The 19726-nt window shown below is 32.3% G+C and overlaps 1 protein-coding gene across 1 annotated transcript in view; it reads right to left on the reverse strand.

Moving 5' to 3' along the window:
• Positions 1-19726, reverse strand: part of LOC118204742 (ubiquitin-like protein 3) — a 108284-nt gene that overhangs the window by 13998 nt on the left and 74560 nt on the right. The window contains exons 2-3 of the mRNA XM_085816459.1: positions 5627-5735; positions 2022-2108 (exon numbers count right to left, since the gene is read on the reverse strand). Coding sequence (XP_085672585.1) covers positions 2022-2108; positions 5627-5735 — 196 coding nt within the window. The remainder of the gene's footprint in view (positions 1-2021; positions 2109-5626; positions 5736-19726) is intronic.

Raw genomic sequence — 19726 nt, forward strand, 5'->3', positions numbered from 1 at the left:
TTGTTTATTTACAAGTTTTCATTGCAGAACAATTATGCTCCACTTTGTGAATGGTACAAAATTATGATAGGATCTGCAAATCAAGCACTTCGTCTATGTTAATTGAAAAAGCAACAATTAATATCCTTCCCGTTGCTACGTTCCGTTTACAGATACATCCCACTCAATCAGATTTTTAGAAGAACACTTAACTTCACACATCTTTTCGATATCATCAGTAGTTTTCAGCATAGAATCATTTGACACAGAAGCAACATCACTAAAAAGGTTTTCATGAAGTCGTTTATACAGTACAAAGTCTGGAATCCGGACGCGTGTCCGCTATGCATGCGCGTAAAGCCAGTAAAGCGTTTACCCATGCACGCTTTTGATTGTGAAGAAAGTTACATTAAAAGAAATGTTTGATAAAGTAAAAAAATAAGTATTACGCTTTTTTTTGTTGTAAATTTTGATAACCTTTAGATCATAATTGCTCTTTATTTCATAAATTATGGTTTCATATTTTTAATTGTATAATTTCTGCATGCCATCTTACTAGATTTAAATTGATGATCTATAATTCGGAAAAAACCCTAATCCAGAATCGCCAAAGTCCCGATGAGTCTGGATTACATACTTTGTACTGTACAATGTATTTTGTGAGAGCACTCGTAAATTTAACACTGGGCAAAATCTTTTCACTGCAGTATACCTTTTCTAATTATCCTCATACCAAACAGAAATCTGGTTTTAATATACATTACCCTCACTTTTTTTTAGAAGATGAAAATGTTTCTTAAAACTGCATTCTTTGCAAGTCAATGAAAAGTATGAAATTAAACTAAATCAAGACTTTTTTCACAACTGAAACCTGGCAGCAAAGTAAGGAAAAAATAGTCATTAAAATTAAAATATCAATAAAATGACTGTCAGTCATTTCATTACTTGCATCTAATCTGAGAGCTTAGTATTATTAGAGAGTGTGTTTGCTTCACATTTGTTAACTAACATTTTTTATGTACTTATTACGACAAAACTTCCTCTTTTTAGAACATTTAAATATCTATTTGGCCATTACGAATGTTAAGCAGATAAAATAAAACTTAGTTTTACACAAATTATAAAGAAATAGGTCAACAATTTACAAAATCCTCAAGCAAGAATGCAATCAACTTTGTAAACATCAGAACTTAAACATTAGCTTGTTGCCGAACTAATACGAAATTAAGGGGATAAAACTGTTGCCAATTTGATTCTAAAAATGTATTACAAAATATCTAAAATTAATATAAAGGTTTCTAATTTAAGAAATCCCTGATGAAAAATAAAGTTACTAAATAGATATGTCCATTTAAACACCTACTTCAGGTCCAGAATGCTTCTGTTTATGCAGTTACACATAAATGCTTATAACTTCAGTTCTAGTTAATCCAACAATAAGCAAAAAGTTATATATGATAGCTAAAGATGTACTCTATAAGCTAATGTAGTTAAAAAAAAATTGGAATCTTGACTGAAAATTATTTTTTGCACAAGGTTGGATACCTTATAGAGAATGCAAAGATTAGGCAAATTCTCCTTTAATACATGAGATATATCTCAAACTACCATTATTACTCATATATTACACAGAATTCACTCAGCTAACTATATGGATCGCACTACTTTCTGAAGTTACTCTGAGGCAACTCGAAACTAAATTGAATCACTGGCTGATGCAACCATATATATGTTTGCTAGTGTTCTGGAAGCTTTAGGGAAAATAAATAAATAAAAATCACTCCTACAGCTTCAAAAATGCATTTCCTCAGAACTTACTGAAAACCACTTTGTTGGTGAAAACTTGCCAACTTAAGCACATACAAATATAATATGCAGCTAAAGGTTTAATCACACAAAAATATACCTTACACTATTACATAAAATGCAACTAATAAATAAAACAATACAATCAAATGGACTAAAATACTCAAAGAAATTTATGACAGTATAAATGCTGTTTCATGCTTAATTTAAGAAAAGAAGATAAAAATTAAACTTACCACCAAGAGTCACATTTCCATGGAGAAATCTCCCTTGATATATTAGTCTTAAAATTTCTGCTTTTGAAACAGCTTCAGCAGCCCATTCTTTAAAAGAGAAAAGTCAATTTTTTATTGTGAGAGTCTGAATTAAAAAAAAAAAAAAAAAAAAAAAAACTCTAACAGAATTAGAATGTCTATATTACATTAAAAGCTAATTAAAATTAAAAATAAGAAACCATTTTTCATTTTAATTAGTTTAACTTTATATGTTTCAATATCATTAAAATAACAAATAATGTTGGATTTTAATAGATTTAATTTAAATATTCAACAAGTTTGTATAGTTTCCAACATGTATATAAATGTAGTACAAAGTCCAAAATAGTCTAAAATTCACAACTTTCGCCCCATTTGACAATTTTTCATAATAAAACAAGTTGAGAGTCCTGATTCTTAATTTCACTTCAGCACTAAATAACATACCTCCATTTTGAATGAACAATTATTCATTAGATAAATCTGTATTGATCAATAATTTGGCTCCATAACTGCCTTTTTGCTTGGCATACGTCTCAAAATGAAACATTCTACATTGAAATACCATTGATTTTACACCTACTGAATAATTTATATCCCTGATGCCAAACTGGAGAATTTTTTTTTATTTAAATTCTTTTGCTTTTATCACTACGTAACTATCAACACAAAAAGTTTGAGAAATGAACGAGAGGATTGTAAGAATGAAAAATTAAAAATAAATGTAACATAACAGCAATGGAAACACAGAACTAGATTTCTATGCTAAAATATAGTTTTATATTCACCATGGATTCGTATCTATTGTCATTAATGAAAGAAAAAAAGAACTCAATGGTTATTTTATTAAAAAGTCCAATGAAGGATCCTAAGAAACATTCGTCTACAATAATCTCCTCAATATATGGATAAATACAAAAAAAAAAAAAAAAAAAAAAAAAAAAAAAAAATTTTGGAGGGGGGAGGGTACATGACAGGAAGTATTTTAAACAAATGAAGTAGGACACAGTACAGTCATTTCTCAAATTAAATCTTACAGTTACACATAATTACTACTCACAATTGAGAAAACTTTAACCTATTCGTCATCCATAATGCGTCTAGCACGTTCAAATGAAATTTCTGCAGGGCGGCCGTAATGCACTTGAAGCATTCTTCTACATTTTAAAACTTTTAAACGTTTAAAATGCTTTCTAAATGTTTACTTGTTTGAGTTTTTATTTTTGTTTGTTCTAATACCTCCTAGAGGGCAATACTAATCAGGCATTCTATTTCTAATTGAATTCCCCCTCAGTTTTATGAACATTTGCACCATTTTACATAAGATAGAAGACAGTGAGTGATCTTCAACGTCTACTCTGCAGAAAGAGAAAAAATGAGGTTGTGAATTGGAAAGACAAGAAGGACATATGTTTAATAAGTACAGTCCATAATAACTCTATGACTGATGTTGAAACACGGAAAAGAACTGTAAAAAACCAATAATTGTAAAAGATTACAACAACAAAATAGTAGGAGTGGACTGACTGCCTGGATCAGATGTTATCGAATTAATTCTGCTCTTAGAAATAAGCAGAGATATTATTACTTTTCCATTATGCTTTATTTCCTTATAATTTTATTTAATATTCATTTACATTCATCCACTACGAAAGTTATGATGTACAGAGAAAACCACATTACACGCTGCGAAAAACAAAGGGCCACTGGGAAGAAATTTTCGCGGACAGGAGAGGATGGCGAAAGGGTTATTTACAATCACACATTTTCAAAATGTCAGACACTGCACTTGGAGGGCAAGAGAATAACTGCAGTTCACCACCAGAGAGAATTATCCTAATAAAGAATTGCAATATGTTTACTGACATCAAGCTGTACAGAATGTAAAGATTGTAGAAGTTAGCTTATTTTCAATTCAACTTTGTAAATCTACTGCAATAACATCCTGCCTGCAGTTTATTAATGCTTGCATTTTAAGTAGAATTTATATTTTTAAAACTGTTTTTTGGAAACCAAAAGCTTTAAATATTCTTAGAAAACGTTTCTTTTAACTAGTAAAACTTCTGTATGATAAAAAATGTTACGTAGAATTAAATAAATCTTCTGTAAAATATTTTTGAATGGAAAAGTAGCCATGTCAGGGACAAAAATCTAGATTTCAAATTTGGGTTTAAAAAGAAAATCCTCTCCATGGATGAAAGAAATTCTGTGCAAGGTGTATTAACAGGAGCTGGCCTTAAGAATGCTGTTAAAAAGAAATGAAATTAAGTTCATATGTTTTTGATCTAGCAAATGAAATTAAGTTCTGTTATCATAGTTTTGTAAAATTATTATAGTTTCTTAATATAAACATGAAAAAAATTTGATTGAAATAATTGAGTGAGCTCTAACATAACTTTTCAAGCTATTATGTAAAAGACACATTCAGGCAATTAATTATTTAGTGACTTCAAGAGAAAAATAATTGGTTAGAATGATGCAGTTAAAACATCAGCTTGTTTAAATACAGGATAAGATTAAGTTTTCTGTAGGTTAGAAAATGAAGAATGAATCATGCGCTTCATAGAATAATTTAGATTTAGAAGAAATTAATTCAAATGTTTGGGGCACAGAGATTTGATCTTTATTTGATTGCTGTATCCTAGTTTCCGTCTGCAGTGACATACCTTTGTTAGTTAAACTTTTCATGACTATAGCAAATGGAAATGAAGCAGACAGATAGAATGTTGAAAATAATAAGCATTATGCTCTTTAAAATTATTATAGTTTCTCAATATAAACATAATAAAATTTGATTGAAATAAAAAAATAGCTCAGCACATACCTGTGCTATTAAATAATGAAGAATTTGCATGTAGGTATGTTTGTATGTTCCTCGCACTGCAAAAAACGGCAGCACCTAGAATCCCCAAATTTTGAACACAGTCTTCCACTCAAACATGTGCACTTTGAAGCCAGGATTTCAAATTTGTTTTTGATTTAAAAATTTAATGAATTTTTAATTAAGAAACTCAGTGATTTGAAAGCAAACAGTGGTAACAGTGTTTGAAATAAAACTTTTTTATCTCCAGCATGAAAGACTGTTGCTAGTTCACAAAATGTAAGATAAATGTAAGAAGTCTTTGAATTTTATTCAATAAACTCCAAGATACAAAAGCACAGTGTTGCCATTGGCAGAAATAAAATACTTTAATATATTTCTATGCATTAGAGTGTTGCCTTAAATCTTAATCTAACTTTTAATCTGTCTGATATTCAGTAACAAACCATGTGATTTAAAAGCAACAAATATGCAGTTTTTATGAATATTTTCTTCTAATTTTTAATCTGACAGATTCACATAAAAGTGCATTTAAATCATGATACATCTAATTAGAAATATTTAATAATTTTATAAAATTACACTAGCTGAGCTCATTAAAATCTTTATATATATTTTCCTTTTTTGTGATAACTATTTTCCCTGGAAGCCGCTACTTTTGTAAAATATCTAATGGTATTAAGCATGAAATGATGTTTGCACAATAGTAGACATACCAATATTTTAAAAAATTTGAAATTTAACAGAAAAATTATGGTCGACTCACCAACAGGCCAATTGTCAAAAACATGTTGTGCAATGTCAGCAGCAGAGTCACTAGGACTGAATAAGAATTCTTTAGTTTTTCCACTGACAAGAATTAATCGAAGATTTATCTAGAAATCAAATATAAATATATTAATTTACACATATAATAAAAATAAAAATAAGAGCATGCAAACAATCAAATATGTTAAAGGGGGAAAAAAAAGTTGACAACATTTACATGTAAAATTAATTAAAAATTAACCTAGACCGACTAAATTCAGTTGACTCGAAAATCTTTCGATACAGATTTTATAAAAAGAGAATATGAATATATGAATTTTTATATTTAACAATAAACTAGAAAATAAATCTTGTTGTTGAAGAACAACCTTTCAGTCAGTCTCCTTAAAATACATACATTTTTTTTTTTTTTTTTAAAAAGGGACTTAGAACGGAAGGGTTAGTTCACATTTCCCCTCATTTTTCAGGCATTTCCCCTTAAAACAGGAATTGAGGAGCGATGACATATTTGCGTTGACACTTGACTGAAAAAATGCAATTTGCAGCAAAAAAACTACCATTTTAAATAATTTGGAAAAAAGAAAAAAAGCCTTAAAGCAACTGTTCATGAAAAAAAGCTAAAATTTATAAGATAATAATATCACATGCATTTATAACGTTTAAAAAGTTAAGTATTAATTTTAAAGTAATAAATAAAATAACCTATAGTTTCGTTTTCTTAAAAGATGTGGTTCTTTCCATGCGCATTTATTATTAATGAGCAATTCCCTTGCCGGGACTCGAAACACGGATTTCTCAAATGCGCACTGATCCTGCTGACCACTACACCATGAAGACATGGTAAGGAGGAAGGAGAAATACCTTATATACTTCCCCTTTTAAAGGGCAACTGGGGATTATTGGACCTAATCACCAAATCATGGTGGTGGAGAATCATCCTCCTCCCTTTTTTTAGTTTGGGCACCACTGTTGAGACATTAGGCATTTTTTTAAAGCAGATGTGAAAAATGAACAATACCCTAGTCGGGATTCAAGCCTCATCTCTTGAATATGCGCCGACCGTGCTGACCATTACACCACGAAAGCATGCTAAGAAGGTGGGAGAAAAACCTCAAACTGTCTAACTTAATACTCCAGGGCTTAATTTCTAAAAGTATCGAAGCCCTATAGAAAGACCGTCAGGAAAGAGGAACAAAAATAAATAAAATAAATATTAATATAGTAAAATAATATTAATATACTAGAACAAAATATCTTTCTGTAAATTAAATTTAGAGTCCAATCTGAAAGTCTCTAAAATATAAATTTGTGAAGATCCTGAGGTGGCTGGAAGATCAGATACGAAATTCTTGCAGTCTTATGAAAATCTTTCATAAAAAGTAAATGGTGTTTAAGACACAATAACACGCCGAATAAATACTAATTCAGAAGTCAAACAACAAAAATCAGTGTTAATTTGCAAAATTTTCACAGGACTAGTTTCGATGGTTTTACCGAACCATCATCTTCAGCTGCAAAACCGCAAATGAACAAGATAGGAAATAATGTTTAGATAAGATAAGAAAGCCTGGACAAGAATAAGCAAGTGGCGCCATCTGTTGGCGAAACCAGAACTAAAACATAATTTCTCTAAAAGCCGAAGGCAAATTTGGATTGGAATTAGGATCGTTAACTAGAACAGAAAGATTTTTATGAATGTGAAATGCCTCTAGAAAATCCAGTTCTCCAATGGAAGATGTTTTTTGAATAATTTTGGCAGCAGAAAAATTGAAAGTGTGATTTTCGGACCAACAATGTTGAGCAACAGAAGACTTCTGTGTTTCCTTTTTTCTAACATATGCTTCATGTTCTTTGACACGAAATTTTAAGGCTCTCTTAGTTTGGCCAATGTAAATTAAACCGCACTGGCAAGGAATCCTATAAATACCCCAGGAATTCATATCCGGAATGGGGTCCTTGAGTATAGAAGTTGGAATTTTATTGATGGGAGAGTAAACAACCCGAAAGTTAAATTTCTGCAAAATATGTGCAACTTTATAGCTAATTGATGGAAAGAAGGGAATGACAACAGAATTTTTATAATCTCCTAAAATAAGAGTGTGGCTTTTGGTGTGTTGAGATGAGAATTTTTTAACTGCTTGATTAATAATGTTGGGTGAAAAGCCCCTGTCAATAGCTATTGCTTTTAAATAATTTAGTTCTTCATCAAGGGCCAGTTTGGAGGAGCAAACTTGAAGAGCACGGAAAACATAGGAATAAAATGAAGCTAACTTTTGTTTAGTCGGATGACATGATTTAAAGTGTGGTGGAAGGCAAACCGATGAAGGTTTACGGTAAACTGTAGTACTGAAGTTGGATGTGTTACGTGTGACCAGAATGTCGAGAAACGGAAGAGAATTGCAAGTCTCAAGTTCAAAAGTGAACTGAATAGCAGGATCAATAGAATTCATTGTTGAAAGAACTCTATTTAAATCATCTTTATTACCTTCAAACAGGGTAAAAGTATCATCTACGTAGCGGAACCATGCCGGGAAGTTTAAAGTTTCAAACAATTTTGATTCATAATAATGCATGTAGATATCAGCCAGGATGGGACTGAGGGGGCTTCCCATGGCTAATCCCTCAGTTTGCTTGTAATATTTATTTTGGAAAACAAAATGTGTTTGTTTCAAACAGAGTTGAGTGAGAGAAATTAGCTCATCAATTTCGATGCAAGAGAAATGAAATTCGCGAAGTCTGGTTTCTAGACATCTTAATGCACCCTCCACTGGGACATTGGTGAATAATGATTTTACATCAAAAGAAACCATGAGTAAATTACGAGGAGAAATGTTTTTAACCTTTTTTACAAACTCTATTGAATTTTTTATGGTGTAAATGTTATTGTCTAATAGAGTGGAAAATCTAGAAACTAAATATTTAGCTAATGGATACGAGGCAGTACCTAAATTTGATACAATAGGGCAGAAAGGAATACCACTTTTATGAATTTTGGGAAGAGCATATAATCTGGCACAATTCGCAACAGATGGGATAAGCGAATGTTTTAAGTTGCTTGAAATGATTTGCGAAGATTTGATCGCAGTTTTTATTTTGGATAAGTCCGAAGGTGAAGGATCTTTAGGGATCGGATTATATGGTCCTTCGTTTAAGAGTTTAGTGACACCATCGATGTAAGTGTTCTTATCCCTGACGACTATCTGGCCACCTTTGTCGGCCTTTGAAATGACAATATCCGGGTTAGAATGAATCTCGCGCATTGTAGCTCTTTCTTTCGCAGTTAGATTTGGTTTCAAAGGTTTATTATTGAATTTCACATTATGAGCGATAAGATGCCTAATCATTTCTTTCTGTGAATCTGAAACTTTACTGAACTTGAAAGCTTTTTCGATAGGAGCCAAAATCTTTGGAATCGAGGGTTTACAGGTTTGTGAGAAGTTAAAATTATATTTTAGAATTAGTGGTGTGGCCGCCATTTTGTGATTGTAGGAGTTTCGGTGAGTACATTTTTGCAATTTTCAAGTTATGTTTATGTTTTGTACATTTGGATATTGTGCTTTGCTTGTCTGATTTCATGCATTTTGCTTACAAACATTTTGTTTTCTATTCATTTCAGTGAGGGATTTTTCTGCTATTTTGTGTGTACTTTATTATTGCTCAGTTAATTTAGTTTGATTTTCTGCATTGTTTATCATGCCTTCATCCGTTAATCGTTTCACTAAATTACGCCTGAAACGGCAAAAATTCCTGAATCATCTTGACTTTTTACTTAAATGTAAATGTAAAAAATTGATCCCCAATTTTATTCAAATCAAATCTAATCAAAAACCTTCGAGTCGCGTTTCAAGAATTCTGTTAAATTGCAAACTTGCCTTACTTCGGTCTGTGATAAGGGATACACGTCAACAATTGTCCAAAATTGAACATGAACTCTATAAGCTTCATCTGGAACTCGCTAAAACATATCCAAAATTCACTGCCCTTGAACAAAAGTCTTGGTCTAGAACGGAGAATGCAGTTAACCGTCATAAAAACACCCTTGCAGTTAAATTCGAAAAACTTCTTTTACAGTCTTCCAGTTCAAGTAGTTCAAAAAATCTTCCCATTGTAAACATCAAGCCAATAGTTAATATTTCTAATGTTAGTCTTTCAGAAGAACAAGAGAGAATTCTAAAATATAATTTTAACTTCTCACAAACCTGTAAACCCTCGATTCCAAAGATTTTGGCTCCTATCGAAAAAGCTTTCAAGTTCAGTAAAGTTTCAGATTCACAGAAAGAAATGATTAGGCATCTTATCGCTCATAATGTGAAATTCAATAATAAACCTTTGAAACCAAATCTAACTGCGAGAGAAAGAGCTACAATGCGCGAGATTCATTCTAACCTGGATATTGTCATTTCAAAGGCCGACAAAGGTGGCCAGATAGTCGTCAGGGATAAGAACACTTACATCGATGGTGTCACTAAACTCTTAAACGAAGGACCATATAATCCGATCCCTAAAGATCCTTCACCTTCGGACTTATCCAAAATAAAAACTGCGATCAAATCTTCGCAAATCATTTCAAGCAACTTAAAACATTCGCTTATCCCATCTGTTGCGAATTGTGCCAGATTATATGCTCTTCCCAAAATTCATAAAAGTGGTATTCCTTTCCGCCCTATTGTATCAAATTTAGGTACTGCCTCGTATCCATTAGCTAAATATTTAGTTTCTAGATTTTCCACTCTATTAGACAATAACATTTACACCATAAAAAATTCAATAGAGTTTGTAAAAAAGGTTAAAAACATTTCTCCTCGTAATTTACTCATGGTTTCTTTTGATGTAAAATCATTATTCACCAATGTCCCAGTGGAGGGTGCATTAAGATGTCTAGAAACCAGACTTCGCGAATTTCATTTCTCTTGCATCGAAATTGATGAGCTAATTTCTCTCACTCAACTCTGTTTGAAACAAACACATTTTGTTTTCCAAAATAAATATTACAAGCAAACTGAGGGATTAGCCATGGGAAGCCCCCTCAGTCCCATCCTGGCTGATATCTACATGCATTATTATGAATCAAAATTGTTTGAAACTTTAAACTTCCCGGCATGGTTCCGCTACGTAGACGATACTTTTACCCTGTTTGAAGGTAATAAAGATGATTTAAATAGAGTTCTTTCAACAATGAATTCTATTGATCCTGCTATTCAGTTCACTTTTGAACTTGAGACTTGCAATTCTCTTCCGTTTCTCGACATTCTGGTCACACGTAACACATCCAACTTCAGTACTACAGTTTACCGTAAACCTTCATCGGTTTGCCTTCCACCACACTTTAAATCATGTCATCCGACTAAACAAAAGTTAGCTTCATTTTATTCCTATGTTTTCCGTGCTCTTCAAGTTTGCTCCTCCAAACTGGCCCTTGATGAAGAACTAAATTATTTAAAAGCAATAGCTATTGACAGGGGCTTTTCACCCAACATTATTAATCAAGCAGTTAAAAAATTCTCATCTCAACACACCAAAAGCCACACTCTTATTTTAGGAGATTATAAAAATTCTGTTGTCATTCCCTTCTTTCCATCAATTAGCTATAAAGTTGCACATATTTTGCAGAAATTTAACTTTCGGGTTGTTTACTCTCCCATCAATAAAATTCCAACTTCTATACTCAAGGACCCCATTCCGGATATGAATTCCTGGGGTATTTATAGGATTCCTTGCCAGTGCGGTTTAATTTACATTGGCCAAACTAAGAGAGCCTTAAAATTTCGTGTCAAAGAACATGAAGCATATGTTAGAAAAAAGGAAACACAGAAGTCTTCTGTTGCTCAACATTGTTGGTCCGAAAATCACACTTTCAATTTTTCTGCTGCCAAAATTATTCAAAAAACATCTTCCATTGGAGAACTGGATTTTCTAGAGGCATTTCACATTCATAAAAATCTTTCTGTTCTAGTTAACGATCCTAATTCCAATCCAAATTTGCCTTCGGCTTTTAGAGAAATCATGTTTTAGTTCTGGTTTCGCCAACAGATGGCGCCACTTGCTTATTCTTGTCCAGGCTTTCTTATCTTATCTAAACATTATTTCCTATCTTGTTCATTTGCGGTTTTGCAGCTGAAGATGATGGTTCGGTAAAACCATCGAAACTAGTCCTGTGAAAATTTTGCAAATTAACGCTGATTTTTGTTGTTTGACTTCTGAATTAGTAAATGGTGTTTGTTATCAATATAAAATCAAAATGTTTCTAGTACCTAGTTATGAAATTCTACTAATACTTATTTTACTAGAAAACCAGATTTTTCTTATTGTAGAGCAATGTAATGTCCTCTACAAGCAAATCAGCATAAATACTTGCCGATGGCTGTGGGATACTTAAATGCAACTGACATAAAAACCTTTGTTCTTTATATAAGGTAACTAACTGGCTTTTAGCATTGGATATGTAAATACAGTCAAAAGTCATTAATTCGGACACCCACAATCCGTAATGATAAAAAACTTTCTACAAACTTTCTGCGCATGCGTCGCGTTGACCTTTACGTGTGCGCATGCGCACAATACGTTTACGCATGCAAGTTTAATGTATAACGGGCGGTATAAGCTAAAATTATTTAATTATCTATTTCAGTTAATGTTGCAGATTGCGTTGTTCCTTAATCTTCGAATTGGATCCGGCCTATTATTTTTTGCAGAATGTTAGAGCAATTTTATAAAAGTAAGCTTGAACTTTCGATTATGTCAAATAGAATTTCCGATGCTGGAGCTCCCAAAGGATCTACAAAGCGAAAGTATGTTTCAATGACCATCAAACAAAAAGTGGAATTGCTGTAAAGAATGGATAAAGGCATATCCTTCTTTTCTCTAACCATTCCGAAATCTGTTTATCAATTTCACGCTGCTCTGCGGCGGGGGGGGGGGAACACAGCGGCCTGCAATGAATTGGAAGTTGATCTGTCAGCACTATCCTTATCTTCAGGGCAGATGTTTTTATTTTATTTGGCTTATAATTCCTTACTAAATATAGTATTTCATCTCGATGTACTCCATCTTTGATATGATTTAAATCAAATTCCTTGTCATTATAATTCGTTTCCGATAGTGAAGAAAGTGACACAGATGTTATTGAAAATGAAAAAATTTCAACTGACAAATTAGTGGGTATTCTCGACACAGCAATTATAGGACTTGAACAGCGGAACTTTGTAACTGAACAAGAAATTATGTCTGTTTGTAGAATTAAAGAGAAACTATTATCACATAAAACGAAGCAACTTAAACAATTTACATCGAAAGAAATGTTTAATAAAGTAAAAAAATAAATATTAAGCTTTTTTTTTTTTTTTTTTTTTTTTTTTGTAAATTTTGATACCCTTTAGATCATAATTGTTCTTTATTTCATAAATTACGGTTTCATACTTTTAATTTTATAATTTCTGCATGCCATCTTACCAGATTTAAACTGATGATCTATAATCCGGAATCGCCGAAGTCCCGACGAGTCCGGATTAACGACTTTTGACTGTAATATATAAAAGTCAAACTTTTTATTTACTATTCACGCCCATAAAATTCTTTCTTATATGTACTTGTAATAAAATATAAATGTACAGAAATTAAAATTCAACTTAAGATGAATAACTTGTATTATGTATTATAAACTTAGTAAGCATAATTTTACATTACCCTACAACAATAAGCTTTTTTTTTTAAACTGTGCTAAAACATTCCAAATATTAACTGAAAAGTATTTAAACAAATAATGCAAAACTATATTAATTATGTTAATAACCTTCCTTAAATAAAATATTAAAATTATTTAATCTTTCAAACCAAATTAGCAAAATTCAATTTTCTAATATATAAATTATTAATAAAAAATGCAGTACTTTTAATCCAGTATAGGAAGAAACAGCATTATGTATTCAGATTTTCAATACAATAGCCATGATTATCAATTTCTATATAATATTTCTATTTGTACTAATTAAAATAATTTTCTTTTTCATTCACAAAACACGTGATGTAAAATTTTAAAATTCGTAGCACTATCTGAGTTTTATTTCACCTAAATGACTATAATTTAACACAATTTGATTAAAAGAAAATAATTATGAATCTGCTGGAGTTGGTAATTTTGATTTTTAGATTAGTAAGCATAACATTAACAAGGAAGTGAGGAAGCAAAAATTAATCTATCCTGCGTGCCCACACTTCAAACGTTCTTCAAACGTTCTATAAACAGAATTAACGATTTTCAAAACTACCGGGAATACTGCAGCTGAACTAATGAAGAACTTTTATTTAAATACCAAAGAGGCAGTTTGCCCAAAAGGGCTATTAATTTTGTTTTGGCATTTTGTGTCCTCTAATATAAACCAGATTTTCACTTTTCAAGTTGTTGTAGGCAAATATCAGAGCTCTGCATTATTTTTAAAGAAATTAAATAATGAAGGATTTGCATGAATGCATGCATGTTTCTCGCACTGTGGAAAAACAACGGTAGAGACATCAAATTTGAATAACGTAGTCGTCCACCCGAATATGGGTATCTGGAAGCCGAATTTGTTTTATTTATCTATTTCATATTTCGTAAAACTTTAACGAAAACGAGCAATGGCAACACGGTACGAAAAAAAAACATATCTCCAGTGCCCGAGACTGTATATCAGAAATTCTAAAGATATGTTCTTTTAAATATTTTGTGATATTGCTGTAGAACTGAATTTTATGGTTAAAGTGCGAAGAACATGATATTTAATAAATAAAGGTAACATATAAATTAAAAAAAGAAGGCCCCTTTAAACGTAATATAAAATCTGAAAATTTTCAGAATTTTTCTTTTCTTCTTTTTTCCTCCTACATATTGAAGAGGTGGCAGTAATAGATTCGAAATTGACAACAGTAGTAATTCCACTCCATTACCTAGACGTTAGAATGTTTGGACTTGCAGATAAACAGGCACATTTATTTGAATATCGCAGATATTTTATCGAAATCCAATTGAGGAATAAATTTCCATTGAGGTTTGCAGCACAGAAACAAGCTTGACTGACGTGAAGATATGATTTATTTTGTTGTAAATAACTTGATATTATATGACAACTTGATTAGGAAGGCGCCCCATTCACTTTTTAGTTATAGCTGAGAAAACTGCTGAGTTGGTAACTGGAAATAGAGTTGTAATAGAAGCACGACCAGCTTGAAAAACATCATTTATTTCTGGATGACAAATTTCTTAGCAAGTATCTTCTTAATTGGTAGAACATCAGAAATGCTAAACGCGCCCCACAGTTTTAAATACGCTAATACATCTTACATAAGGAAGAATAGCCAGCAAGGGGTTAAGCGACACGTTGGCAAGAGGACGGCGAAGTGGTGAAACAGGATGCGTAGTTAGTTGCGGTACTATTTATAAGCTTGGGAAGTCTTTGTTTTAATTCTGAGCAGCGATGGGGCAAAAGATTTCGCGGTGCTGTTACTGAACGGAAAGTGCGACGTAACATATTGCAGTGTGAGGCCTTGAATAGCAATGCAATCAAAATTAAGAATTTAAAGGACCGTTCTAATTAAGTTTAATATGGTAATAAATTTTTTCTTCCTATTTGGTATAATATACATATACACTGTTGGCCACCGTAAATGCAACCCCCCCAAAGGAAGCATGCAAATAACATGAAATTTACAACATGCATTAGCGGAGGTGAGATATGCAAATGATTAGAATTTCAGCGCATACGCATATCACGCGCGCTATTTAAGACTTGGAGTTTTCGACGATTTCAAGTTCGGCAATTGTGTTTTTCTTGTGGTAAAAAAAAAGGGATCAATTATGCCTCTTAGTAAACTGCGATCATCGTTTGATCAAGTATCCGAGTTCGACATAGGAAGGATAGTGGCCTAACAAGAGTGTGGATTATCTTTCAGGGAAATCGGTAGTCATGTTGGACGAAACTGTTGTATAATTTGAAGAAAAAGGCTAGAGGGCGCTGTTGCTCGCTTAGTTGTAAGAGAATAAAGTTTGTTCATGTTGAAGGCGGCGGCCTAAGAATACGCTCTGTATATAGTAATTAAAATATTGTTTAAAATGTAAAAGTGTTAAAATTAGTAAACCCACTGAACCACCATCATCTGATTTGGAGATGCACAAAATTATTAGATGGTGCATCGGCGTAAGGAATTAAGGCTTTGTGAAGATTTTAGGTGTTCGATCCAAGTGTTTCGATTTCAATGGATATTTCATATTCAAGTGACAATGGAATTCCAAATAAAGGTAGGGAAATCTTAAATTATTTAGTGATTATTTGTAGTACATTAGTAAGTATTTATTATTGCTGTCGTGGGTGTATTTAAATTAAATAAAATGGAAGAGAAGTTAGATAGATTGAAACGTAAACGTTCCACATTGAGATCGTCTGTTACTAGGTTAATTAAAGTGATTGAAGATAAATTAAAAATTGAAGGGGAGGAAAATTCGATTAAAGAATTACGAGAATTGTTTGAATTATTAACCGAAAAGAAAAATAATTTGAGAACGCTTGATGATGAAATACAAGAGTTAATTGATGTTAACTTAATTGAAGAAGATTGTAGTATAAGCGAAGAATACAATGACAAATGTATAATTGCTTGTAGTCAAATTAAGCAGCTTCTAGGTGCGGTTACCGCAGTACCGCCAGCGAGGAATCCCCAAAGTTCTGATTTAAACCAGTCTAGTGGTAATGGAATTTTGCATGTAAGTTCCAGTTCTAGTGGGAGTAGTACGCTGAAATTACCAAAATTAATGATTGATAAATTTTGGGGAGACCCCAAACAATGGAATGAATTTTGGAATAGTTTCGAAAATTCGATACATAAAAACGAAACTCTTTCAAAAATACAAAAATTTGTATACTTAAAAACATTCTTAACGGGACAAGCTTCGAATGTTGTGTCAGGCTTTGAGTTAACAGAAAGTAATTATGATAGTTGTGTAGCATTACTAAAGGACAGATATGGTCGAAAAGAACTGATCATTAATTCATTCATGAATAAAATTCTCAATTTAGAAGCCGTTAAAAATTCTGCTAACGTAAAGGCTTTACGTAAATTATATGACGAATTAGAAGTTTCGATTCGTAATTTGGAAACTTTAGAAGTAACTTCTGGCTCATATGGACATTTATTAATTCCAATATTATTAAAATTAATTCCGGACGATTTAGTTTTGGAATTTAATCGGCAAAGAGGATCGAAAGATAAAGTTGAAGTTTCGGAATTAACACAATTTATTAAAACGGAAATAGAATGCAGGGAAGTTTCAAATCTAGTATTAAGCGAAAGGAAAAATCCTGTGCCTCCGCGAGTCGATCAATCAAAATATGAAACTAGAAAATATGTAAAAAATACACCCACGGCTGCATTTCATACTGCAGTTAACCGAAAATGCATCTTTTGTGATAATTTGCACGAGTCATTTAAATGCGAAGTGAATGTTTCTGATAAATTAAAGAAACTAAGATCCGAAAACCGCTGCTATTCTTGTTTTAAAAAATTCCATACTTCAAAAAGGTGCAGAAATAAAACTAAATGTAATAAATGTGGCGGTATGTATCACAATGAATCGATTTGTACTAATAAATCCCTTGTAAACAAAAAGTTGGAACAAGGTTATTCCAAAAACGAAACTGAATCTCTGACTTTGAATTCTGAGGAAAGAAATAAAGTTCAAAACTTAAAATTGATTGCTTCTGTTCCTCAATGTGATAATAATAATGACTGTAATGCCAGGGAAATATTATTACAAACTTGTACAGTTTATGCTTGTTCTAAGTATAAATCAAAATTAACTAGATTAATTCTTGATCAAGGCAGTCACAGATCCTTTATAACGAAAAAATTGGCCGACCATTTAAAACTTACTCCAATCCGTTATGAAAGACTTTCTGTTTATTCATTTGGTGCGACGAAGGCAATGAATCATTCCTATCCGGTCGTTGAAATCGAAATTCAGAATTGGAAACAAAATAATAAAATAAAAATTGAATGTTTGATCTCGGATGTTATTTCCTCGGCGTCCATCAGTGTGCCTAGTAAACAAATTGCAGACTTCATGGAGCATATGGGGTTGCAGATCGCCGATTGCGCAAGAAAAAATAACATAGATGTTGAGATATTAATTGGAGGGGATGAATTCTGGAATGTAGTTTATTCTGAAAGAATTAAAATATCTGAAGGGTTGTATGCAGTCAGTTCTGTCTTTGGTTGGGTTGCCGCAGGAATCGAGAAAAATAAAACAAGCAAAAATTGTTCTGAAAATTTAGCGGTAATGACAAACACTGTTGTGTTGAAAGATTTAAGAGGTTTTTGGGAATTAGAACATATGGGAATTAATAATTCTGATGATTATTCCGATATTGACTGCGAAATAGTAGACCAGTTTGAAAGAAATTTGCAGTTTAAAAACGGAAGATATGAAGCAAATTTAATCTGGAAATACAGTCCGAATAATTTAGGAAATAATTTTGAGGTAGCTAAGAAACGATTCGCAAACCTTCACAATAAACTAAGTAAAACTCCGGAGATTTTTCAGGAATATAAAAATATAATTGAGAACCAGATATTAGAAGGAATTGTGGAGGAATGTCCAAATAATGATACAAATTTGAGATATTTTATGCCTCACCGAGCAGTGATACGACCTAGTGAAACTACTAAGGTAAGAATTGTGTACGATGCTAGCTCAAGGACAGAGGACAGGAATTCGTTAAATGACTGCCTTGAATCGGGACCTAATCTAAATCCAAATATACTAGACATTATGTTAAATTTTCGTAAGTTTAAGATAGCGTTTTGTGGAGACGTTGAAAAAGCCTTTTTGATGATAGGAATTGCTGAAGGTGATAGAAAATTTCTAAAATTTCTTTGGTTTAATGAAAATAATGACTCCTTTAAGATTATGCAAATGTGTCGCGTAGCTTTCGGTTTGACTATATCTCCTTTCATTTTGGCCGCCACTATAAAATATCACATTCGAAAATATAAAGATAAAATGCCGGACAGTTTCCAAATGTTAAATTCTTCTGTCTATGTCGATGACCTATATTTTGGAGCAGGAACGGTTGAAGATGCATATCGGTTATCCGTAGATGCGGTTAACATATTTAAGGATGCTGGGATGAATTTCAGAAAATTAAGAACTAATTCTAAAGCATTAAACGATTTATGGGTCTCAGATGGGATTAAGGAATCAGACAACAAATTAACTAGTGAATCGAATTTCTTAGGCATGATTTGGAATTCCATTGAAGACGATATAAAGTTAAATTTAAAAAATTTAATTGACTTTTCTACTGGAAACGATTTTGCTACAAAAAGGAAACTTTTGCAAAGCATCGCCCAAATATACGATCCATTTGGATTTATTGCACCCTTTGTTATTCGGGCAAAAATTATTATGCAAGAAATCTGGTGTTCCGGTTCTGACTGGGATGAGGTCCTTCCTGCAGAGATTAAGGACAAATTCAACATTTGGCGGGAGGAACTTAATGATTTAACTGAAATATCGATACAGAGAAATTTCTTTGATGACGATCCAATGAATATAAGCCTTCACCTATTTTCGGACGCTAGTCCTAAAGCATATGGGGCCATCTCATATTTCAGATATTGTACGAGTGATTCTAAAATTAAAACTTACTTTATCATGTCGAAATGCAGAGTTGCACCTTTAAGAGCAATCACGCTTCCTCGTTTAGAGTTAATGGGAGCACTCATGGCTTCTCGAATGTATAAATATTTGAAAAAATTGTTTGGTGATTTAATTGAGGATGTTTATTTTTGGAGTGATTCCGAAATCGCCATTACTTGGATTAAAGGTTCGCCAAATAATTGGAAACCATTTATCGCCAATCGTGTTACAGAAATACAGAGTATATGCAACAAAAAATTGTGGAACCATTGCGAAGGGAAACAAAATCCTTCCGATTTACTAACTCGAGGAATTAGTGCTCAGTCACTAGTTAAGAATGATCTGTGGTGGCATGGGCCACACTGGTTACGTTTTCCTACTGAAAGTTTTCCGAAACAAAAGAAATTACAACAAAATTCAGAATCGTTGGAG

This window comes from Stegodyphus dumicola, chromosome 5, assembly GCF_044657685.1.
Source record: "Stegodyphus dumicola isolate Sdum_Otavi_A_Nest chromosome 5, ASM4465768v1".
Classification (NCBI taxonomy): domain Eukaryota; kingdom Metazoa; phylum Arthropoda; class Arachnida; order Araneae; family Eresidae; genus Stegodyphus; species Stegodyphus dumicola.